Source organism: Lepisosteus oculatus, chromosome 12, assembly GCF_040954835.1.
Source record: "Lepisosteus oculatus isolate fLepOcu1 chromosome 12, fLepOcu1.hap2, whole genome shotgun sequence".
NCBI classification, from domain to species: domain Eukaryota; kingdom Metazoa; phylum Chordata; class Actinopteri; order Semionotiformes; family Lepisosteidae; genus Lepisosteus; species Lepisosteus oculatus.
The window spans coordinates 36,752,681-36,779,007 of NC_090707.1; the positions used below are offsets into that span (position 1 = coordinate 36,752,681).

General features: G+C 48.6%; 1 protein-coding gene across 5 annotated transcripts; it reads right to left on the reverse strand.

The window, feature by feature from the left end:
* LOC102689129 (synaptogyrin-1) lies at positions 1-24,727 on the reverse strand. 5 transcript variants are annotated; one of them, XM_069196736.1, is made up of 4 exons: positions 24,258-24,727; positions 12,961-13,198; positions 11,996-12,141; positions 1-7,277 (listed from the first exon to the last, which is right to left on the reverse strand). In XM_069196736.1, the coding sequence occupies exons 1-4, from the start codon at positions 24,354-24,356 to the stop codon at positions 7,059-7,061; spliced, it is 702 nt and encodes a 233-aa protein (XP_069052837.1). In that variant the 5' UTR covers positions 24,357-24,727; the 3' UTR covers positions 1-7,058. The 5 variants fall into 5 exon arrangements, with proteins under 5 accessions (XP_069052837.1, XP_069052838.1, XP_069052839.1 ...); XM_069196737.1 differs by lacking the exons at positions 1-7,277; positions 24,258-24,727 and adding exons at positions 7,864-8,359; positions 23,765-23,853; XM_069196738.1 differs by lacking the exons at positions 1-7,277; positions 24,258-24,727 and adding exons at positions 7,864-8,359; positions 17,483-17,660.
* Positions 24,728-26,327: the final 1,600 nt, after the last annotated feature.

Sequence of the window (26,327 nt, forward strand, 5' to 3'; positions counted from 1 at the left end):
TTAATTTCATTTTTATTTATTTCATTTTTATACAGAATTGATATTGCATTGACTGGAAAACACAGAATAACAATATTTTACATTCCACATATATATACGTAGACAGAAAGCTCTCACTCTGTCATGGAGGTTACAGTAATGTCATGATTCACCTTTTGACGTGTAAAAGTAAAAAAGAAGACAAAAAAAAAACAGAACAGAATTAAAATGTTGTCTCAAGTTCACGCATGGGGCCAGAGATTCAGAACTGGCCCCTCATATTGCCGGTACAGTATCTCTTTCGCAAACTGCTGTACTACGGATTTCTGATAGAAAAGCATATTAAAAAATTCACCTCCCTAAAAGCTTGTACATAAAGGGACTCCCACAGCTTTCACCATTCAATGTGTGGACATGAATTGGCTTTGCAAGTCTAGGCTAGGCACTTTGAGAGTCCTCTAGATCTTATTTTACCGGGCTGAGTTTGTTACTGTCCACTACAGACCTGTCGTTGGTGGGGTACAGGTTCATTTACACGCAGGAAATGAAAACTGAAAAAGCTCTTTTGTTTGTTTTTTTTTATTTGATGGCCGCTTTTTTCCAAAGTAACCTAAATTTGCACCTACAGTATTTGTACACAACACACAAAAATACAAATAGCACATTGAGGGAAATACTTTGCTCTGGTGGACAACAGCACTGTCATTCCCAAGATTGGAACCCACAACCCTCTATTTACACACCCAGAGCCCTCTCCCCTGCTGTCCCTATATGCATTTGCACGCACAGAAAATCTCCGGCTCCTTCCCCTCTCCTGATGGCAAGGAGGACAGCACTGATGTTAAAAGACATCAGCTGATTCTCCACCATTGAACAGCACAAACTCTGTGGCATGCATAGGCTGAGATAGGCTGGGAACAGTGAAGGGAGAGACCACAAGTCCCCCCCCAGAGGAATCTGCTCGTTTCCAAATCCTATGTGCAGCAAGACCAGGAAAAGGTAACACTCATCGACATGACCACAGAGGTGCCAGCTGTCCCTGAACAGTTTTTTTTTGTTTCCATTTACAAACAGAGGAGCGGACATACAGCCAGTCGGTCAAAGAGATGCTGTACCTACAGGTTTCCAGGTACGTACGCGGATACAAACTTTTTCAGCCAGTTAAAAAAAATAAACCAATTCAACCTTGTGCTTCAAAGTAAGACATTACCTACAGTATCTAGGACACCACCACCCTCCCCCTCCCCCGGAACACACACTAGTCACTAAGCACTCGTTGAAATGAGCAGATGCACCACTAGGGGGCCCTAGACTGAGGGTTATTTAACAATTTATCTCAGAAGAGGGCTAAGATTATGGTCATTGACAGAAATCTTAGGAGCCCCCCCCGACTTATACTCAATTCCTGTCAGTCCCTGCAGAACAGAGTCGGTCTCATCTCTGTCTATCCCCCTTTTTGAGGGGGTACTGAGGGACACCCCCAAATTTAGAGAAAAGCCCCAGACCTGGAACCTAGCCATGTCCCTCAAACCTAGCCACTGTCTTCCCCTGTAGGTCTCCAAGGTTATGAGTGACATTGTGATGTCACTGGGCCCCCATGCGGTACACAGGCTCATAGCTCATAATTAAGACAGAGTGGCTTTTTTCTTACCAAGTTTATTACATTGTTACTGCACAGCGATCACTCAGAATTAGGCGACAGACAGGGAAAATGTGACAAGTTACAAATGACCTTGACGAAATCAATAGAAAAAGCACATTAAAAAGATTTTTTACAACTTATTTGCTCATAGTAACACATCAATCTCACACAAGTCTATCTAAGCCTATATGGTTTAGTGTTTTGGTCACAACATTGTATTATATATATATATATTCCATAAATTATTATCCCAAAATAAAGTTTTCCCAAAAAAAACGAGAAAAGAAGAAAAATAATTCTTGCTTTGCAACACGAGATCACACCATACTTTAAACAGTATTAATATGTTTTTTATTACTAATTTAAAGCTCTAAAAAAAAGTCATATATGCTCTTCTGAAACACTTATATGCTTTAAAATACAGATTTACATATATATATAGTTTTATGGACTGTAGCTATGTTATCATTTTTATAATGTGTATCTTAAGTTTCTTTCCTGTGATATTATTATTTTAAAAATAATTTAAAACTCCAGGAGCTTATTTTCCGCCACAAAATAATTAGCCGATAAGCCCACGTCATTTTTTTAAAAATAATTTTGAGGAATGAACTAAACGGAGAGGTTTTAATACATTTCCTGTTTATATAACCATTAGGAACAGCTCTGCCAAAAAAAAACCCCAAAGAAACCTGCTTTGTTGAACATAAATAAATACGTGGACTAAATAAATAAATCTAGTTACTGATGGATAACACTTCCTACCTGCTAGTTCACTACTTTCTCTTATTTAAGTACTAATTAGGGCCTGAGCCTCCAGTAGCTGTTGACACCCCAGATGCACTGTAGAAAGTGGGCTGATAATGTCAGGGGTGGGAAAGACTGTCCTGTGTATGGGACAGTATGGGATCAGTGCACTGAACTGTTGCAAAGAATCAAATTCACCTATAATCAAGTCCATCCTATCCCATCACACAGTCTACAGTGTGTCCAGTCAGAAGACATATGTCACCCTGCCTTATATGATCATTTAAGTACTAATGCAACGGCTTTCAGTTAATTTAAATGACATTGATCAACTGAAAGAAACGACAGTAATTGCAAACTTTGAGTAATCAGCTAAAATGAACAAAACTCCAGCCTGCAGTTTCTCTCTGTGCCTTTGTGATCAGAGTGGAATGAGACTGTCAGTGGGCCTGTACACAGGACCTGGAGCAGGATATCAATATCAGAGCAGGATGAGAAGCGGCTTTGGGGTAGCTGAGTACTTGAGCAGGGGAGCAGGGAGACGAGATTCGTCTCAGATCCCAGTTGGTTGCGGCGCTAATTTGAAAGTCGCTCTACATTCGTATCAGGGGCCCAGATCGGCGACATTGGAGCTGGCCGGTCGCTGAGCTTGCTCCAGAGTCCAGAAGGACTTGTCGTGTAAAATGAAACGGTTTCAAAATGACCTCAATCTTCAAGAGTGGTCTTTTTAGCAGAACAGAACTTGCACTTCTCCAGGCCCCGCAGAAGAAGGTCTTCAGAGATGCTTCTGGGATTCTAACTTAAGTGTTAGTTATGGCTGTGCGCTGTCATGTGGTATCAGTCATGATGATGAATTTCCTTTTGATTGATTTGTACGTGTTCTGGGCTGCTGAATCTTCCCCCCTGGTCACCTCCAGCAGTGTTGGCGTGAGAGAGCTGGGTAGTTGCTCTTCTACAGGATATCCTCAAGGGGATGTCTTGAGGAACATGTGGCCATATTCTGACTCTGTCTCCTGACGGGCAGATCCACAACGCTGAGTCCTCAGTTACAGCCCCTTGCTCTCTGTTCTGACTGATTTGTGATCTTCAGCAGTTGAGTACGTTATGGACCCGGGGGTCAACGAGCTCGGTAAAGTACTAGCTGAAAAATATCCTGACATGGAGCAGAACTGAAGTGCTTCCTTGCCCAACCCATGGACTAAGGCAGGTTAGGCCTTCTCTGGTCCTGCAGAGTCACAGTCTAGCTGGGATTGTAGAGCCCCTTGAAATGTTCAGGTTCTGGTAGTTTGCAGCACATGAGACATTTTGACCAATGTAGCAAGTTGATTTCTTCAGTGGTGTCAGGGGTGGCCCAGTTATGTCACAGATAGCCAGCTGCCACCCTAGAACAGTGGTTCCCAGTCCTGGGTCTGGTGACCCACACACACCTGAGTTTTTGTTCCATCTGAGCCCTCAGTGACGCAATCAAACCCTTCGTTGACTTCATAATAATAAGATCAACGTGAATGGTTTGTTCCCAGCTCTTACACAAGCTGGGGCTTTAACCATTGCATTTTGGGAGAGAAATAAAATCTCAAACTGGTGGCTGGAAACAAAATGCAGATATTCCAACATCTTAGCTCAGGTAAGGCTTTGGTGATCTAATGAAGGTGGGCTGGAATTAAAACCAGCAGGGGTGTGGGTCACCAGCACCAGAACTGAGAACCAGTGAACATTTCATCCCAGGTTCTGGAGCCGCCAGCCCAGATAGCATTGCAGGTCACACTACAGCACTCGGGATAGTACACTAGGAAGCTAATGGTCAATTAGGCAAGCAATTAAGTAAAGAAGCAAATTCCGTGCAGCATTAAGGTAACTCTGCCATTGTCAATTGCTGTTACAAATAATTTCTTAATTGCTTACTTTAACAAATCCCCTGTAATTGATCACAACTAAATTGCTCCCAGTCCTCAGAAAATTGCTGATTTTAGTAGTGAGCTGATGGATTTTTCTCTCCTATAGAAAAGGGAAGTAAGGTACCAGTGGTTTTATACAGCCAGCTGTTAAGTAATAAAGCTCTGTCACATGAGTCAGATAAAGATCTGGCTGTACAGAAACCTTGTCCCAGCACAGGCTCTGTGGTTTGGCATCTGATCACTCCTATTTTAGAGAGCTGCAGGGTTTTCAAATGTTTTTTTTTAATTTCTCCAGTGAACCTCCAGCAGTGCTCTCAGCCCAGAAGCTCAGAAGACAGATAAGAAAAGAGTGGTGAAACTGCACTCAATAGATACATTAATCTTGCAAATACAATTCGGGGAAAATTAATCACAATAAAAATGTGTTGAACTAAATCTGAACATAAGTTGAAATATATTTTAGAATTTGTCTCCACATATAATTCAGCAACACACTGAAATCCATTTCTACTTGTGACATAGGAGTCAGCGTGTGCCTGATGTACATTTAAATCTAAGTTTTGAAGTGCACTTCATCGATATTTTCAAATGTATAACATTTTTATATATTTTTTTAAAATATTGCATTGTACACCTAGTCTTCGTTTATTTTCTATTTTGTCTCCTTCTGGTGCATTCCTGCAGCTCAGTCCTGTGAAACTGGTCTGGAATGTTTTTTCCATTATTCGGACCTATACTCCATCTATAACTCATTCTGCCTACATCTACATCAATGGGTCAATACTACAAAACACTGGCCAGCAAACAGCTGTTTCAGTCATTCCTGGTTGGGTAAGACAGGAGATCCTATTGTCACGCTTAAATATCTAATTCAGTTCTCATTAAGACCTGGGTTTCAGTTTTCCACTAAGGATAACACACCCATTGAATTAATTTGCTATATGGACAGTTTCCTTAGGACCTGTGCAAACAGGGAAAGTTTGGACCCTTATAGGCATCAGCCCTGATCCTGGGGGATTCTGCTGGGTTTTGTTCCAGGTGGGCTGTTACATAATTGAAGCCCTCATTGACTAAATAGTAGGGTTCATTTGAACTAATGTTTCCTAAACATGTAGGAGCCCTGCCATTTGACGATGGCCCCTTCATTAGTAACTTTCTGGTCCCCAACTTTAGAGTAGAATAAAAATCAGAAAGTTGCCAATCAAGCAATGTGTTTTAGTTAAATTACAGATTCAATGAAGTTGCCAACACAGTAGGAATGAAAACCAACTGGTGTTGGGAGACCTCTGCTAATTGGTCTTTTGTTCTGCACTGGTCCTTGAGGTCGTTTACCGCTGGGGAGAAATTGGGGGTTCTGCTGTACCCCAGCGGTGGGGAAAGGAGGTATTGGGTTTGGAGCTGGAAAGGGTTACATATAGGCCAGAAAGGTTCATGTTCCTCTTTAGAGCAGGAGTGGGTCAAGGCTCAGAGTCCTGCATGTTTTACCGGTGTTTTTCAATGCAGAACTGATTAGCCCTCCATTGCTTGTAGGGCAAAAACACACTGGAAACATCTTTCATCTGTTACAATCACTAACTTGTAACATCGTGGCCCAGGATGGCCCTAGGCAAAATTACACTATTAAAAAAATCAGGGGGGTGGGGGGATACTTTATATTTCATGAAAAGTCCTGTGCTGTTTCTGATTTGTTTAAATGAGGGGCCAGGAGCTGGTCAGCACTGCTCTTCAGGAAAATAAGTCACGTCTGTTGGATTATACTGCACTGCTCGGCCTCTTCTTGGTTTTGAAAATCAGCTTCATCTCCGAGGCACGCTTGCCTTCACTGGCAACATGGGGTTGTGCTGGCTTCTATATACCAGAGGCCTTGGTCCTTCAAGAATCTGTTTTTTAGTAATTTGAAACATTGTACCAGCAGAGGGCAATGTCTGAGAGCATTCTACGCCCTGCAAAATCGCCATGCTTTGTCAAAGGCATTATGGACTTAAGAGGTAGATATGCCTTGGAGACAAAATTGATCTACAAAAATCACCTTCAGGAAGTCGCTGCATCGTGTGCCTTTCTGTTTTCTCTTTTCTGGCCTGTCCCTCTGCCCTGTTTTGGGTATTCTGCGTGAGTTATCAGTTGTGCTTTGAATATCATTGATCATGCTGCTTAATTATTCTGACATCAGTCCTCTCTGACAGGGTGCCAGGAAGTGCACAGGGGAAGTCAAATGGTGTCGCACAAAGCTCAGAAAGAAACTCTGCACTCTGGTGCATGTGGATTTCTGTTTTAACCGTTTGATGTCATTAGTTTCTACAGCAAAATCAGTTCTCTTCCGCTGGGCACTTCCATCACCTTTGTGAAGTGTGTTCTCGAAAACCGGTTACGTTGGGATACTTCATTATCCTGGAGAGACATTGCCTAAGGAGAAACTATCTCGTAGAATTTCTTATAATGAGGATTTCAAACAAGTGGCTGAAACGCCAGGAAAAACAGAAGTACAACACTTCTCTCCACGGAAATCCCATGAACCTTTGAACACACCTGGTGTTTTGACAAAGCCATGGGAGATCCATTATTCCCTTTCTCCTCTCCTGATCACCTTTGATTTACACAAACCTCTCTGAAGTCTCCTACTGGTAGGAGCCTGGGGTCATCATGGCCTGACCTCTGACCTCTCACCTCTGACCCCTGACCCCAGACAGTCCCACCCTGACTCTTGACATCTTTCCTGTTGAACCCAATCGCTATCCCCTCAGCCTCCGCTCCCATGCCCCCTCCCCTCCCCTCCCCCCTCTGCCCATCGGGATTGGTCAGTAATCCTGGCGCTGGTACCCCGCCGTACTGTCGAAGGTCTCCGTGTTGGACTGCTGGTACGATCCGGGATTGGGGGGGCTCTCCAGGTCCTCCCCGCCGACGTACGCGCTGTAGGGCACCGTGGCGTCCTGGCTGGGGTCGGTGTAGTCCTGCGAGAACAGCGCCGAGTCGGCACCCAGCTTGTACCGCTGGAACGCCAGGAACGCCTGTCCTGCCTGGGGAGGTCAGGGTTGGGGGAGGGGAGGTCAAGCAGCGGAAGCGGGGCGGACAGAATCGAAGACAGACGTTTTGGGGAGAGAGTGACCAAGGGAGGGTTGCGGACCAAGGTAAGGTGTTTGGGGTGACAGTTTGTGGAGTGCATTGTGGGTAGGGGAAAAGTGGGTAATCAGGACGGGGTGTTGGGATTAAGGGTTAGTGGACAGGGGCAGTGGATAGATAGACATGCATGAGGGGGGTTGTTTTCGGGGTGCATGATTTCATTGTGGTTTGGGATGGAGGCAGATTGGGGGCGCAGGAGATTAGTATGGCGTGTCGGTAGATGTTGGGGTACAGGGACAGTTGTGGGGGTAAAGGAGCCAAATGACCCCAGAGGCCAGGAAAGGAGGAGGTTAGAAGGGGCAACAGGAGGTCGCATTGAACGTAGGTGCAGGCGACAGATGGGTACGCAGAGTGGCAGGGAGATTGCAATGGGGGAATTTTGGGGGTTGTTAGGAGCGGTCCGATTATAATGCAAGGGGCACATAGATTGGAGGGTGTGGTGGGGGGGGGAGGTTGTTATGGGGTTTAGAGAGATTCATCAGGGAGGGAGAGGCAGAGAGAAGGAAAGCAGGAGAACAAGAAAGAGAGAAAAAGCAGTTGTTGGTTAGTGCCGGCAGTTAAGCTTATTAGTCAGCTCTAGCCGAACTGTTAGGGCTAATTACGGCAGCGATCGGGGCCCCGAGATCAGACAGAGCCCCGCGGCACAGACAACAGCCCAGGAAAGGCCAGGCCAGAGAGGACGCATTTGCACACGGGGCTCATTTTGCGTTTGTCCTTTATTCAGTGCGGTAAGACTTGCGGACCTTTCAAAACACACCGGACTGGGAGAGGACTGCAGTTCATGCCTCTGCCACTGCCCGCACCCCCACCCTCTCGCCCACACATATGCAATTACAAAGAAAACAGCCCCCCCCTTCTTCGCCGTGCAAGAGAAGCTCTGGACAGTTAAAGGGGCTCCTTGGGAAAAATCCGTGCTTTGCGGAGTGGCTTCGTTCAGGAACGGGTTTTTTGCGGTCAATCTTTTTTGAAATTTTCTTTTCTTTAGGGAAAAAAAAAAACAATCATCAACCAACAACAAGAACAACACAAATGGTGGGATTGTGCACCGATCGGCGAGTGGCCGGCCAGCGTCGGGTGCCTCTGGTGCTCCCGCCTGGTCCTCTGACAAACGGAGAGGCGAAGACGTTTCCTCTTTCAGGGATGTTGGTCAAGGACCTCTGTCTTCCAGAGCTAAGGATGGGTCATTTTGATCAATGTCACGCCCTAGCCTGCGAGATCTTTACAAGGAGGGTGACAGAAGGCTAGGCATTCATCGAAAGGCAGGGGAAGGTGGAGGAACACGTTACCGTGGGAAGAGTACAGAAAACAACCTTCCGTCCATCAGCGGTGACCACATTATCACTCCAGGGTCACAAGGGGCTCTGGAGCCTAACACATCCAGACCAGGGCACGGGGCGAGAGCTTCTTCCTGACGGGATGGCAGGGCACAGTCGCTCATGCACATTCGGGGGAGGGGTGGGGGGTAGAACTCCGAAGAGACAGCGCCATCCATTGTATCCCCCTATCTCCCCGTCACCCAAAGACAATTTTATCCAGACGCTTCTTCTGTCTGAAGACGCACTTCATCCACCAGATTTCACTATATTTGAATGCATATTTATGCAAAGCGGCAATTATTTATTTATTTTTCAACGCACTGCACCGATATATTGGGGGGGGGGGACAATTTAACCTTCCTTAGGTGCAGGACAAGCAGTTGCGAAGTGTTTTAGTGACTCGATTTAGAGAACAATCAGGTTGTGCAACTCCACTCCGAGGCGAGGGCCTGGCTTCACAGTTACAGTTTTGGATCTGACACAATCCATCCCCTCAGGACAAACATAGACAAAACATGAACATAGGACTGGTCCTCTCTCAAACTCTCATCCCCCCCCCCCCCCTCCAGCAATGGAATAGCCCAGCTCAGGCTGCCACACTAGGGTTCGGACTGTACCAAGGAGGGTTGCAGCTAGACGAGGGGGTTTGTGGGCTGGGTGGTGAAAAGTTTGTTGTACTCTTCTTCAAAAGAGACAGTCTTTAGCCTCTCTACTGACAGCATTGTTTGAGCTACCTGGAAGACAGAAAGCCAGGCAGCACAAGTCAGTATTTTACCCTCGGTCATCAGGATTTTCCCCCCTAAAACCTGTGTTCACTCATGTTCTAGCAGGGAGCTAAACCCAACTGTGTAGAAAACGGGCACTGTACAGAAAGCATGTTAGCACAAAGTAGTCTTAAAGTGCGAGCCTGGTGTCTTGCTAATTATGTGTCCTCTGCTTCCTTTTTGTCCTGTTAGAAATGAAATGTAAAAAAAAAGGTCAAAGTTAAACATAAGGTGTGATGGCAATGTTCTGAACAAAACCTCAGAAGCTCCAGCAGTCACAGACAGTCCAGACTGAGAGCACCCACTTGGCCAGGTTACACCATTCCATATTAATTTGGTACTTACTATACAGCCACACCACCGTAGGTGACGAACATTAGACAGTTCTAGCATCTTTTCTGGCCTTTATATGCTACTGGGGACTGGTTTTACATCAGTTAGCATCAATCAATGGAACAATATTCCATTTTTCTTTTCATCACAGATTACAGCAGCTATTGCCAGCAGTGCAGATGAGAATCTAGTCAATCCTGCAAGACTGTTAACGGGCCGTGTGAGTACATCTGAAGTTTAAGACATTGAGCTCTAGGGAGCTCTCTTCTGTACGCAGCTCAGAACCTGGTATCTGTGTGATGAAAGGCGCTATATGAGAAAAGATCCGTTTCTCCCTATGAATGATAAATCGATCCCCTATGAATGTGCAAGGATGGTCCGTTTCAAATTCTGACAATCTTGCGCTGCAAAAAAATGCAAGCCAGCAGTAAGCCACAAAGAGTTGCTTCATCCCATACAAGGCTTTGTCCGTTACAGAGCGCTGTAACCAGCATTACAAGGCACTGCTGTCCGACTTTGTCGGATGACAGTGAAACCTCTTGAGCATCCAGGTTCTTAAGCAAGCAGAAGAGATGCCGGGGCAGATCACTATGAAATGCAGTGCTTGTTCTTGCACGCGGATCCGGCCCCTTGCAAGGCCTGCAGGACGTGCATATCCTCGTGACGAGCCTTGCCAGCTTATAAATAGCTCGCCATTCATTCCAACTCTTAACAGTTCCTCGATAAGAGGTTTGCTGTCAAAGCAGGTACTCGGGCACTGTTATTTCTTTTCTCCTTACCTGCCTTTAAAAGCTGCAATGAGTTGAAACAACAAAGTTTTTTTTTCTTTAGAGTTCCACGATGGCGATGAACAAAGCTTCAGTGACTTCCTGAAAGCCTTTAAAAACAGCGGGTCGTTCACAGAAGGAAGTCTCTTGGCCACAGGAGCAGTGGAGGCCCTGCACACTGCTGCCATCCTCATTTCCTGCCCTTAAAAGCAGTGTTTAAACTTGGCAAACAGCAACGGAGCAACTGAAATAACCGAGAGGACAAACTGCACCTTTTAGAAAAGTGCAGTTAACATCTGTGGTGATGAAATGCCTGGAGAAGCTGGTGTTGTCACACATCAACTCCTCCATCACAGAGTCCCTGGACCCCTTGCAGTTCGCCTACCAGAGCAACAGATCAGTGGATGATGCTGTCTCCCTGGCTCTGCATACAGCCTTGGAACACCTGGACACTAAGAACTCGTATGTGAGAATGCTGTTTGTGGACTACAGTTCAGCATTCAATTCCATCATACCCAGTCAACTGGTGAGAAAGCTCAGGGGATTAGGTCTGTGTAACTCTGTCTGCAACTGGCTGCTGGACTTTCTTATCGAGAGACCACAGGTGGTGCGGATAGGCAATAAAACATCAACGCCACTCACCCTGAGCACTGGAACCCCACAAGGCTGCTGTCTGAGTCCAAGGTTGTACTCCCTATTTACTCACGACTGCACAACAAGACACAGCAACAACCGCATCATTAAGTTTGCAGATGACACCACTATAATAGGACTGATCAGTGATGATGACGAGTCCACTTACAGAGATGAAGTTGTACAGCAGCTTAGGTGGTGTCATAGCAATAACCTGGACTTGAACATAAAGAAAACGAAAGAGCTAATAGTGGACTTTCGGAGACACAGGCCATACACTCACTGCCCACTCAGTATTGATGGAACGGAAGTGGAAACAGTCACCAGCTTTAGGTTTTTGGGAATTCACATCTCTAAAGATCTAACCTGGACTGTGAACACTGACCCTATCATGAAGAAGGCTCAGCAGCGCCTTTATTTCTTGAGGTGTCTCAAGCGATGGGGGATGCCAATACATGTGTTGGTGAACTTCTACTGCTGCACCATCGAGAGCATCCTCACCAACGGGATCACCGTGTGGTATGCCAACACCTCTTCGTGCTATAGACGTGTAAGCAATTATTATTGCTCGGGCACCACTGTAACTCATCAACAAGCAGGGGTTCGGGTGTGGGTGGCAGAAGGAAGGAGATATAAGAAAGAACTCCCTCCTGAAGACAGAGGTGGAAACGTTCACCGAACGGCCAGGGGAAAAGAGAGAGAGGGAAACTTGCTGGAGTGAGAAGGCGAAGGCGTTAACAGAAAAGAGGGGGGAGAAGAGGAAGACATCGGAGAAGGTGGAGAGGAGGAGGAGAAGACTGACCCATGTGAAGACGGAGAAGAAGCAGAAGGCGATGGCAGCGCGGGCGGCGTCGGCTCCCTCCCTCAGCGGGTTGTCCTCTAACTTGGAGACCTGCCACTGGTTGGCCAGGAGGCAGAACCCCACAAACCACATGAAGGACCAGAAGGCTGGAGAGAGAGACAGAGCAAGACAGAGAGAGAGAGAAAGATCTGGTCTCAATGCGCATCACTTACACAGGGGAGAGAAGGAACTCATCCTCTTCGGTCTTGCACGAGTTCAAAATTAATTCCCAGCTTGGCTTTCTGCTACATTTCATTCTCACTGGCTGGGATATAACAATTCCCAGTTTATTCAGAAAAGGGGGGCAGCCAGTGCCCTGAAGTGGCTCAGCCAGTACCGCCGCTGATGCGGGATGCTGGCTGATGCTGATCCCCATGTTCCAGTTTTCGCTGGATCGGATCTGGGCTGTGCCAAGAGCTGACCCTCATGCAGATTCCCCAGGCGGCACCGCGCAGTGGCGAGAGCTCGGGTGTCACGCGAGTCCTACCCAGCAGCCAGGCCCCTGCCAGCTCAGCGGAGAGGGGCAGTGCCCTGGTCCTCTCTCTGGTGCCGCGGGCTTGTTACCAGGGTGACCAAGGAGGCAGATGGCTGGATCTTAAAGGGCCTGGCTGCTGTAACAGGGGGCTGCTGATGGCGAGCAATTCCAGATCACTGAAGAAACTCTGTCCAGCCAATTGTCTGCTCCTAATCTGATGGTAGTGGAAGAGTTCTGATTGAGTGATGTTGATCAATGCTGTTTGGTATGGTATTGTTGGTGCATTGCATTACAGCTGTATATCTGTTTATGAGCTCTCGATATCCAACACCAATTCCCTTAGAGGCAATGCAGGTTAAGTCAATTTAATTCAAGTAAAAAAAAAAGGAAAAACAAATGGATATGTCTCCTGAGTCACTGAGGTAGCAGCACACCCGGCTCATTCACTCACCGGACACGCCTACGTCAGCCAGCACGGCCTTCTTCCGGTCCTTGACGCTGCTGATCTGGGGGAAGTAGACGTCCAGCGCCAGGAAGGCCAGGCAGCACAGGAAGGCCAGAGTGCCCATGGTGACGCCGTAGTTGCAGGCGTTCTGGTTGCGGTTGAAGATGCAGTACTCCTCCACCTCGTTGGGCCTGTTCACGTAGCCCTCGTTGGCGATGCAGCCGAAGACCACGATGGAGAAGAGCTGGGGGAGGGGGCAGCAGAGAGCACAGGGCCAGAAGAGGAGGCAGGGAGAGAGAGCGAGAGGGAAACCGTGTCAAAACTCCGGATCGGACTCGTGGGTGCTTCAGTGTGTTAAAAGGAGCACCGCAGTCCTCATTTCTCAGACCGATTATTTAATCTTGGTAACGAAATCAATGCATTGATGTTCTAGAAAACAAATGTACAAATTTCAAATGAAGCACAAAATCGGGAACAATGTGAAAGTACTGCAAGTCACCATTATTGTGCTGTGCTGTGAAGCAGCCCTTCCTGCTCACTAGTCCTATAGTGACTGATGCAATGCGATGGACGAGTGAATAAGTACAGGTGGTGCAGCAGACATTTCACTGCAGAAATGTTCCAAAGTGATCTGCATGCAGGGTTAACAGCTAGTATCTGTTGGCAAAACCATCTCAAAATCGAGAGCAATATTTCTACTGGATTAAAAGTGATGTATTCACTAGCCTGCTGGTTCACAATGTCATAGGGCCGTAATGCATCACTGGGGGTTTTGTTGCCTCATTCTAAATCACAGATTATGGCACTACGCATACCTGGACGTTACATCCATTTTGAGATGGAAACTGGTGGTTTTACAAGTTACTGTGTACATTTTACTGAAATGCACACATCAAAACTGTTTTTTCTGGAGTACCCAGAGCAGAAACGGTGCACACCTGCCCGCAGACACTAGTGCTTCTGCTGCTCGTCTCTGACGGGCAGCCCCAAATTCTCAGGTAATGCTTCTATTGAGTCAGTACAGCCACGAGCCCCAGCTTTCCTTGGATTAGAGAACAAGATCTGCACATGGTGTAGGAGCAATCGCTGTGCAGCTGGCTGTGCACCACTAGGTGCAATGCCTCTGGCCTCTGGAGAAGGCTGCGGAGCCTGCGTGTGTGCGCGTGCTCGTGTGTTTGCATTTGTATGCGTGCGTGCGTGCATGCTTGTGTCTGTGCATGTGTGTGCGTGCCCGTGCGTACGTGCCTGTGTGAGGTGTGTGCTTGTGCACGCGTGATTGTGCACGCACACCAGCACATCTCCAGTTACAATCATTGTTCTCGCCAAAGCAAAGTTCCCTCTTTAAGCACGATCAAATATTAATGGGCTCGGAAGGCAGCCTGGACTCTTCAGTGCCTTGCCGGCTCCTGATGAATTTCTCCCTCGTCCAGATTGCCGGGCACGATAAAAGGTGAAGCTATATTTAGCTTCCCTTTCCCATTAGGTCATTTCTGCCTTGCGAATACACGCCTGGCCTAGGCATTAGAAGGGCTGAGACACATCTGATGATGCTTTCAAGCAGCCTTTGGTCTTTCACACACTTAAATACCTGCTGCCACCTCTCTAGACCAGGACATCTCTCATCTGCCCATCTAGATGCAGACCCTACCGTAAATATAGGGCATGTCCTCAGGGTTGAGAAGCCCCAGGAAGACAATTCAGCACAGCCAATTCAATTCAAACCCGAGTCTCTTTGGGAGGTGAGAGGAAACTGAAGAGGTTGGCTGGACTGGAGAGAACACGCAAACTCCACACAGACAGGAGCCCCCGGCCAGAATCCCAGGACACTGGAGCTGGGTGGCAACAGCTATAACCACCATGACACCAAACACTGCAATGTATCAGTTTTTAGCCTTCAGATTTAGACGTAGTTCATTTGACACTTAAATTCAGTAATAGACACGTCTCAGTGAATCTAGCTCTGAGGTGCATACCACTTACTACAGTGTGAAACTAGTATTGGAAGGTGTGCCCAGACCATTAGGTACAACACTCTCTCTCACGTCCACCTGCTGGAAGAGGACACTGGAGGAGTCGCTGTAGTGCAGATGATGCGATGATAAACTACAGACCTGACTGCGTGTGGCCATTAACCACGTCCAGGGGACACTCACTGCTACCTAAATCCCTCCTCCCCTTTCCTTTCTGTCTGGCCTAACCATGTGCTCCGCCTTCCACAGTTTGATCAGCTCCATAACTCTTCACATCACCTCCCGATCAAAGAAAATTTGCACAACAGCAGCGGCAGGATATAGGGTAGATGATGGGTACAGGGCTTTGGGGAATGATGTAATACAAGCGCAGCATACAGGAAATTTATCGGGGGGACAAAGGACTGCAATTTAGTTCATAAGGATTTCATTTCAGATGCTACTGAATTCATTTTTAGGGATTCTGCGAGTCTCCGATTTGCTTCTCCTTGTGACCCTTGGAACAATCAGGCTCTTCCCAATCCAGCAGATTTCCTTCTTGTACTACAGGGATCACGAGGAAGCACAGCCCCCTAAATGGGGACAAACCACCAATGTCGCACTTCTCCTTTTCTGCAGAGCTTGCTTCATCCCCGTCAGATCAGAGAGCTCCTGAACGGAATAAGCTTCTCCTCTGTGGTTACGGCCGTTTCTGAAAGCTTCTTTTTGTTTGTTTGTTGAGTCATTTCAGCCGGATGCCATCTCCCGCCACATGCCCCTTCAGATTAAATTACCCTGCTTTTGGGTTTGAGGGAACAAAGGGCTCCTGCATACCGCTGGCCAAAAATGACCAACAAACTCAAGCTAGTGCCTGCCCATTTTCTCACTCGCTGTTGGGTAAAAACCACTAGGCCATACTGCCTCAATTCCCCTCTCAGCTCAAACCACTCGGCCACACCCTCCGCCTCTCTTACAGCAGAGACAGGCACCAACCTTGTGCCTCAAATTAAGGTCCCGGTCCTGGTAGCACCGTGAGTCAGTGAGTGTGATAAATCCGGCTGTGATGTCCATGAACTAGACCAGACGTTATCCTGGCCTGGTACCCTGGTGAGGATGCCCAGGCCAGAGAGGCTCATCCTTGCTTTCCAAAGAAGGAGGTTACAGAGTAATTGATTTAGGTTCAAATCCGGACATGGGGTGTTGTCTGTGTGGAGTCTGCATGTTCCCCCTGCATTTTGTGGGTTTCTTCCAGGTGCTCCGGTTTCCTTCCACTGTCCAAAGATATACTTGTAGGGTGACTGACTTCTGGGAAAATTGGCCCTGGTGCGTGTTCGTGACGGTGTGCCCTGCGATGGACTGGCTTCTTGTGCACGGTGTACCTTTGATCTGTGACTTCTCTCCCCTCCTCGTACAGCAGGTGTGAACGCACAGAGAGTCACCCGATGAATCAACCCCTTAGAGCAGGCGTGTCCATGTATCAATCGCAGGAGTGATGCGATTAGGTTAAGAATCGCCAAAGTCCGCAATGGTGGCGTGGAATGGAAACCAACTGGGATATTTCTAAGCACACAAATCACTCGCCACACCCCTAGACCAATCGAGAGTGGACTAGGGAAAAAAAATAATTCTGGGCTTCACCTGCAGCACATGGGCCAGGGAAAGGAGATATCAGGTCTGGCTCCTTACAAAAGAAATGCTTCTGTTTAATACTGCAGGTTGGAGAGCCCTTATCCACTAAAATTTACACTTCCTGATACAGACAGAAAGTGCAAGAGCCAAAATGAAATGCAAGAGCAGTCTGGGCTTGTGCGTCACACAGGGCCTGATGCAGATGCTCCTACAGAAGGCCCTGCATTTACACTACAGGGTTCAGAAGAGCAGTGAGAAACTGCAGATTGCCTCGCTGCAAGGCTCGTTACCATGTGGCTTGAGCGATTATTCCTTAAGGATGCCCAGATCAGGGTTTCCAAGCTGCCCTGCTTGGACCGGTCGGCAGTGCGCACACGCCTCTTCTCCGGCAGTAATTAGCAGTCTGATTCCTCTCAGCCCCGATGAAAGCAGGCATTGTGGAGGCCGCCACGTGGGGTCCTGATCTTGTGATGGTCAGGAGGGGCCTGTTCATGCCCTACACCGAACCGCCAGCTGAGCAGGAGGATTCATGGGAAAGAGGCCATGGGTGTGTGAGACTGTGGGGGGAGGGAGCAAGAATTTCAAAAAAAATCAGAGCACGTAAGTTAACTGGGACAACCTTGGCCGAACAGAGGAGAAATAAAAAGGAAGATATTTTCAGTTTATAGATGTATGTAGCAATAAACTGTCCCAAAGACAAAGTGGATTGGATGTTAGGGTGGTGACCCATAGCTCTGTGGTTGCGGGTTCGAGTGTAGCTTTAGGCACCCGTATGGAGTTTGCAGGCTCTCTCCGATCTCAGTCTGATAGCCTTCATTTATATGTGGCTTCTCTGAAGCTCAGTATCTTAAAAGATGCTGCATCTATTTTGGAAAAGCCCATCATCAATCAAGCATTTCTATTCTATTTCCCACATTTCCAACACTGTTAGTGTCCGAGGTTTTAATCACCTGTCAGGATGTAGCCTTGTAAAGCGTTCAGCTCCTCTCGTTTTATCCCGGACGTCCGCTTGCACACAGCTTATTTACGCTAACTGGAAAGCCAAACGCAGCATGACTGGCTGTTTGAACTACATGAGCGACACGGACAAGAGCTCCAGGACGGTCTCCTATGTTACAGGCGGTGATAGTTCTGTCTAAAAAAAGCCTGGAGCCAAGAACAGTCAACCCAGCGCTGCAGCAGGGCGACACAGCAGGCTGGTGAGAAATCAGAATTATTATGTTTGAAAGCAAGAGTGCAGTGGATGAAACTGGAGTCCTGCCTGGTGTTACATTTCAGCCACCCTTGCAATACTGCCCACAGGGATGCTACAGTACATTCACTTTCTTCCAGACGTGAGGAAAGGTCAAAGTTGCAAATGGGATTGGTCATCTTGCACCTGTACTATTCAAATACTGCAGGTTTCCTGTGCGAGATGCTGCCCTGTCTGCTTTCTAATGAAAGGTAGGTGGTTGATATTAAGAGAAGTTAAGACGCAGAGACATTTCCCACAATTCATTCATGAATGCACGACCTATGCCCCCAAATACCCCAAACAGAGCATTTTTATCCATGAAGGTTTCAGTTTTGCATTGATTGTTGCCTGGGCTGGATAGGGTAAGGAAATCAACAGTGGAGACCAGTCATACTGTACACATGTTCTGAGCCGTAACTCTGGGGTATCTGCGCGTCTTCATTTACTCTGCGCAACTTCTCTCCTGCAACTCCTCACAGCCCACACGAGCGAACAACAGTACTGTATAAGCACATCGGTGACAATGTGCAAGAGCCAATATGTTAGTGTCCGTCACATCCACTGTCACTGTCCACGCATCAATGTCTGCGTGTGATTGTCTAAGAAGCGATCTCATCATACTGGGCTCAGTGTGGACAGTGCTTGTCCTGCAGCTGATATTCCAGGTCATGTCACCACAGTGGCAATTGTCCTTGGATGTGCTGCAAAGGGGGAACCATGTTTCCCACCTCTATAGTGAAATAAATAAAGCAGGGAAGCTGATGAGTGGATACGCAGGCTGACAGCCCCTGTAGGAAGACAGTGTGCTCCCTGCCCTGATTACAATGACAGACCCACTGCTGCTCGGAGATCACAGTTAGCCAGAGGGGAGAGAGAGCAAGCCTGGGAAGCTGCTTACTGCCTGGGTGGATCAGACACACCGCCCAGCATGAACACGCACCAAGCCCGCACTAGGCAGTACAGTGCGTCTTCTTTGCTCTTCTAAGACAAGACACCACACAGCGACAGTTCTCCAACCTGCCATACAGGCTGAGCCTATCCAGATTGGAGACCGCAACCTGGACTCCTGTTGAAGATAAACCTTCCCATACAGGACAGGACAGCCAGGATCATCCCAATGCAGGATGATCCATTTACCACCAGGCTCTTAATCCATGCCTGATGGGCCGCTCATTCACCCATAGTGTCTCATGTGATGGCAAGACATCGCCTCACACATCACGTGGATTTTGGCAGAGCAGAAATGCTCAGGGATTTGTTAACTGCCATGCATCTGGAGTCCTGTAACCCAGAGCACTGTATTCTGTTGTAGGACTTTGAACCAGCCAGAAAGTACTGGATTAAACGCCACAGCCCAACACCTTAATGCCAAGCCTACTGAACATGCCACAGCCCAACACCTATATCCCGAGCCCACTGAACACTCTGCAGTCCAGCTCTCCAACACTGAGCTACTTCTCAGATGCATGACCCACCCCAGCCTGGATCTGATCAGGCATCTCACAGCACGCAGGTGATCTTACGTGACCAAAACCCAGGGAGCATCCTCTCCAGCTCGAGAGGGCTAAATCCCCATCGCGGCTCAAATCAAATGAGCCCTGACTACTGCAGCCCAGCACTCTGCCATTACACTGCCGAACGCATCGCTCTTCCAGCTCAGCTTCTGGCACGCAGCTCCTCGTCTGTTAAGCAGCAGCCATTCCTCCTCACTCACCCTGGCTCTCCGATCGGCAAGCCTGTGTGCCACCCCTCCCCCCCCACAATCCTTGCTTTAATCTCCTTGACCTTGTGCGTGGAGGAGAGAGCCCGAGAGAGCAGCGACAATCAGATACGGGTCTGTGAGTCACCGCGCAGCAAAGATCTCGCTCTCGCGCAAAGTCTTGGAATGGGGAGCCATCACTCTGTCTCTCATTGCATTTTCTCAACCACCTGTGAAGCGCGAAGCAAACACAAGCCATCCAAAACTGCAGTCTGCTTCTCCTGTATTCCTTGCAAGGAATTCCCCCTGCTTGGTGATTCCAAACTGCATCTCCATTGTACGTTCCCAATTAACACATTTAAATACCCACTGTTACTTGAGACCCTCTATATCAACCCACACAGCACCAATCCCATACCCTTCCTTAAAGTCTAGGTGTCTAGCCCATATCCCTATATCTAAATTAAACAGTTCCAGTACAAAACAGTTTATATCAGTTTACATCCCAACTACCCTGAGCAGTCAAAATGATGGATCAGCACCACACTTGTAAAACCTGACTCAGATTAAAGGTGTCCATTGAGCGCACACTCCACCAATGGGCTCCAGAGAACTGAGCACCTGCAATTGACATTCCTGGAAATTATTTTTAACAATAATTCCTTACATTTATGCTGCGCTCTTCTGGAAACTCTACTCAAAGTGCTTTACAGGTAATTGGGAATCCCACTACCACCACCAATGTCTACACATTGGTGTAGACACCCCCATCTGGATGATACTCTCCCCAAACACCAGCTCTCAGTGGGGAGGAGAGCAGAGTGATGAAGCCAGTTTCAGAAATGGGGATTATTAGGAGGCCATGATTGGTAAAGGCCAGGGGGAAATTTAGCCAGGACACCGGGGTAACACCCCTACTCTTTTCGAGAAACACCCTGGAATTTTTCATGACCATGGAGAGTCAGGATCTCAGTTTTACATCTCATCTGAAGGACGGTGACTTTTTTTACAGTATAGTGTCCCCGTCACTATACTGGGGCAAAAGGGCCTAACCAGAACATCCGTCCCTCCACTGGTCCCACTAACACCTCTTCCAGCAGCAACCTTAGATATCCCAGGTGGTCTCCCATCTGGGTCCTGGCCAAGTTCACACCTGCTTTCTCTAGATCAGCTTGGAAAGATCACTAGGATCCAATTAAACATCTAGCCTGCAGGATAACAGCAAGAATAGGCAACAAAGAATCATGGGAAGAACTACAGGAGAACCAATGTGTGGAATTTGGCTAACATACAGTACATCTCATCTGCTTTTACATCAGAACGCTCTTTCTCGTGTCTTTGTAGGCTGATATTGCCTTTGAACACAGACGGAAGAATTCACACATAAAGCTCTATTCACACCAGGGCCTTGAAAGACCAACAGCCTGAGCTGAGATGTTCACAATGGAGTATTTTGTGTAAGGGGGACTGATGTTTTCAAAACAAGACAAAGGTTTCTCTGAAATCCCATATCAGTCTGATCTAATATTTTTCTGATTAATTTTGAAAGGATAAATATTGCCTAGCTGGTTCGATAGAACAGAACAAAATCACCCTTGGACAATCCAGAGAACAAAAGCTGAAGCAGCTATAAAATCAATATACAGATCTGAACCGATCCAATTGTCTTCTCAGCTCTCTGCAGCATGAATCTTCTCCCCTGCGACATCCTCTTGCTCTCCCGACTGATCGATATTAAAACTGCGACTGCCCATTATGGACCTTTAGTGAAATGGTCAGGAAAAACAGATAGAGCCAATTCGCATCGACGTCATTGACAATCCTCGCTTGCACCTTGCCGACAGAGCGGCTATCCTGAAGTCCCATCCGGTTCTAGAAGAACACCTGGCACACAAATGGCAGCACCGTGCCAAACAAACCACAGGAAAAGGAAAGAGACGTATAGAAAAGGTGCAGAGGAGACTTCGGTGGAAGTGCAGACTCGTGCATATCTATAGGAGTCTCCATCCAAAAGCAAGGAGGCAACCTTGTCTGTGCGTGGACAGCGCTGAACACGCAGGGGCTAACAGTGGAGACATCCAGTTCTGGGATTGCTGGAAATGGGCGAAACTTGGGAATTTACCTTGAAAAACCTGGGAATTGGAGCGCAGTCACTGATATCTCTTTTCCATCCGTTCCTCCCACTATTTTCTAACTGATTTATCCAGTACAGGGTCACTGGGTTGCCATCCCAGCAAGCAACAGGTACAAGGCAGGGTGCCCTCTGGATGGGACACAGACACACATCTTCGCACAAGGGCCAGTTTTCCCCCAAAGCCAATTGGCCTACAAGCCTGTCTTTGGACTGTGGGAGGACACTGGAGCTCATGGAGGCAGCACATGTAAACACAGGGAGAACATGCAAACTCCACCCAGACAGCACCCCAGGTCCAGGACTGAACCCGGGACCCCAATGCTGACTACTGCACCACCGTGAAGCCCTCAAAAATCCCTTTTCCTAATCAAATAACCAAATAATAAGAGTTCTGAGCTGTTGTCCCTCCCCACTCCTCCAGAACATACACACACACACAAACACACAGCTTCCCAGGCTAGTGAAGTAGAGGAACTGGAAATTCTAACAGATCTAGTCAGAGAAGCGCTCAGGTGAGGAGAGGGATCAGATGGAGCCAGTGGAATTAGTCCAATGGGGGTAGAATTCTCCACAAGCAGAAAGAGAGATTGCTTTTGGCGATTTTTCCCCCCACTGTTACATGCAGATCTCATGCCCTGCCATGCAAACAGCCAGCAGACGTGAGATCTTCAGCCTAGAAATGATCAACTGGTGCTGCAAAATACTTAAGAGAGCACAGCACCCCAGTTCCAGTCTCAGGGGGCTCCCCTGTAGCAGGCCCCAGTCCATGGTCACCTCACAGACAGGACGTTAAGGTCAGAGTACGCTCAATTAACAAAAGCTGTGATGAGGCGCAGATTTTTATGAGAAACTGCAAACGAAATTCTATTGCACACAGAAAAATGAAAATCTTAGGGGTGCATCTTGAAAAGAATAGGGGTGTTACCCCAGTGTGCTGGCCAAATTCCCCCCCAGCCTTTACCAGTCATGGTCTCCTAATAACCCCCCTCTCTGAACTGGCTTCATCACTCTGCTCTCCTCCCCACTGAGAGCTGGTGTGTGGGGAGAGGACTGGCGCATCGTCCAGGTGGGGGTACACACTGGTGGTGGTGGAGGGGATCCCCATTACCTGTACAGTGCTTCGAGTGGAATTATTATTATCATTATTAAACAAGCTATCAATTATTACTGAGCCAGCAACTTTCTAATTTCAGCTTGTCCCTATTTCTTGGGAAGGTCACAGCCAAATCAAGTGCCGCTATAAGGCGGACGTTTCTTCATTCCTAGTGGGACTGTCCCACTCCGCGTTTCGGGATCCCAGTACCCTCAGGCTAAGGGAACGGGCTGGGGTTCGGGTGGGAAATTGCGAGACCCACGCTGGGATGTGAAACGAGCAGCACAAGGCATGGCAGACGACGGATTAGACCGGAAGAAAACAAAACCGCAGAAAGTGGGTCCATACAGTTCAGGGCTTTAAAAAACGAATTGAAAAGCGATGCCCTGCACGTGGGTTGCGACTTCAAAAGTTCCTCAACACGCCGAAAGCCACAATTTCGGTCTTTGGGTATCGGCGCGGGGGAAATCGAATCGAGATCAGTATCCCGCTTCCAGAAAAAAAAGGCGGACGAAACTACTACATCAACAGCCTCCACGTGCCCCTATCACGAGCTGGTCACAGCCCTCTCAGCTGGACGTTTATTCCCGTTCTCTGACGACGGGCCAGCAGCCTCCGGGACGCCCCGAGGACGTCTACTGCACGTCCTTCTAACAGGACCGGTCTTGACGGACCCCGCCTATCTGCGCAAGCCGGCTTTTCCAGTGTCTACACAGCCCGGCCCGCGACACGCTGCAGGACCAAACCTCTCATTCACCCCCCAGTAACAGAACCCACTGAACCGGCTGGGGCAACAGTACTGGCGCTGAGGCGGGCTCTGCCCTTGACTCCTCGTGAGACGGACAGCCATTCCTCTGTCCAGGCGCGACAAGTCCCCACCTCCGCCCTGGGGTTCGTTGCTGGAAGAAAAACGATTCACCCCGAGAGGCACGCTGGGGTTCGGGGTTCGGGGTTCGGGGTTCCCCGCCCCCGAGTAGACGGCGCTCGGCTAGCAGCATCCTCCACACGCACAGAAAAACAAACAAACAAACAAACATACAGACATACTGTATATACACACACACGCACTCACTCTTCACACGCGTGTGCGCGAACCCAGCGACAGAAAGCCCAGCCCGACGCCCTCTCGCGTCCCCCTTCCGTGGGTTCGCCGCGAGAACGCCAAGGGACGAGCCCTGGCCGGACCTCCATAAACGATTGCTGAGCCCGGCGCGACCCCACTCCCACTCCCACTCCCACTCCGACCCCCCTCCGAGCGAGCGGAACAGCGCAGCACGCACCACCCCGTCGTCACCTTAAAGGCAAAACCCACGGGCCATCCCTTTTCCCGGCGAGATTCGCCTCCCCCCCCCCATCCGTCTCCCAGGGAAAATAAGCAAAGGATTCCACGCACGCACCCACCTACCCACTCACCCGCCCGCGGTCTCCGCACCTGCTGCAGCGCGAGCCAGGGCCACGGCCGGTAAACCCCCCAAAACACCGGGAGATGACACACACACACACCTGCGCCCCGGGCTCCTCTGGAGCACACGACAACAAGAAGAGAAGACAGCGCCGTCGCTTACCCACGACACCATTCGGAGGATGGTGTGCGGCTGTCGGAAAAACGTCTGAGGGTCGAAGGCACCTCCGGCTTTGCCGGCTCCGTATGCCATCCCGTCCATTTTTAAAGCGTTTAATTTTTGTAATTGATTTTTTTTTTTTTTTTGGTGGGTCTCCCGGCCTGTCCTTTGAGTTCAATTGGCGTTCAGTTAACGGGTGCCGTGCTGCGAGGAAGCCTTTGTTTTTTGCACGCCCCAAAAAAAAGAAATCCACCGACCGCAGACGCTCAAGGAGGTTCACCTATCTCTCTCTCTCTCTCGCCCCCCCCTCTCTCTCCTTCAATCTCTCTCGTCTGTGTCTAGAGTCTGGCTTGACGGTGATAATGGTACATTCTCCCTCTCTCTCTCTCCCCCTACAATATTCAGCCTTGCTATGAAAGGGTGGAGAGAGAGAGGGAGAGGGAGAGGGAGGGGTGGTGGTGAGTCCCGTGGCGGCGCGTCCCCGACAGCTCCAGAGCGCGCCGCATCCTGTCAAGCCGCGGGGCGCGCGTGTTCTGGAGCTGTCGGGGACGCGCACTCCTTGGAGCCTCTGAGAGTCTTGAAACGCGGAGGTGAGAGAGGGATCTCTTAGCGGATTTGAGCAGTCGTCTGCTATACATTGATCTCCAGTCCCCCCCCCCCCCCCCCCCGTTGTGTTAAAGGGATCAGGCGGCCGGCCGTGAATTCATCTGAAACGCTGTGAGTCCGGCAGCAGCGACCCCAGAGGACTGAGAGCGAAGGGGGAGATGCGATGACCCGGCCATTAACCGCAACGAGCGATACCGAATATATCATTTTAACACAAGCCATTATATTTTCATGGGTTAGAACACCCTCTAAAATAACAAATCTGTTCCCACTCCTTCCAGAATCCGTACAGCTTCCAGTCCCACTGAGGGAGAAATCTCGTCGGAGCTCACAGCCCAGTATGAATTCTCCCATCACAGCCTGAGCAACCCAGCCAGCCTCTCCAAAAAACGATAGGTTTTATGTGGTTAGTGCCTTAATAATGCTTTCATTACTAAATGTCTGTAAAAACCCGTGTTAATGACTTTGGTCTTGTTACTGCTCTGGGAAAGTAATTGTTATTACTTGGACGGCACTGTGATTCATCGCTCATGCCAGAGAAGCTCTTGGAATTTGGATGTGAATTTGAATTTTGAGAGTTCGGGGGGTGACTCTAAACAAAGCCCGCTTTGGCAGCCCAGAGTGGTACTGATCTACGACACTACTCGAAATGAGTCTTGCATAAAACGTCCACATGATTAACTTCAATCCATGCACGTTTCTTGCAGGTAACAGCTTAAATGTTGAAGGAGTCTTGGTCCAGGAGAAATAAAATCTACTATGTGTTACTTCTTTGGACCTGGGGGGTTATCAGTGTGGAGTTTGCATGTTCTCTCCACATTTGTGTGGGTGTCCTCTGGGGGCTCTGGTTTCTTCACACAGTCCGCAATCTTGCATGCTGGTTAACTGGTTAATTGTATCTATGTCTGTCTGCCCTGTGATGGACTGGCGTCCTGTCCAGGGTGTACCCTGCCTTGTGCCCATTGCTTGCTGGGATAGGCTCCAGCTCCCCCACCACCCTGAATTGGTGGAATTTGTACGAAAAGGCATGGATGGGTGGGGTTATCACTGTCATGCTTGTAAACCCCTCCTCTTAAGGACGCTCCAGCCCTTCCTTGTTTTTTACTCATCTCCCAGACCTGCTCCCGGTTCCAGCCCACCTTATAAGCCAGCCGCTCACTCTGTTCCGGGCTCTGCATTGGTTCCCGTACCAGGCGAGTCCGGGATCTGGAGCGCCTGGTCCCACTCCCCCCTTGTTGCCCCCGACCCTCCACCGGATCCCGTTCCCGTTTTTAATCCTGTTTGTCTTTGTCCCGGATGGACCGCCCAGCTTTGCCTCGAGACATTTGCCTCGCTTTGGACTTCCCTTTGGACTCTGCTTGGGATTGTTTGCCCCGGACTCTTCCCCCAGAACACCTGCGCACCATGGACGTGCCCCGTTTTAATTCCTGAACCCTGCATGCCCCTTATCCCCATGTTTTCTTCACT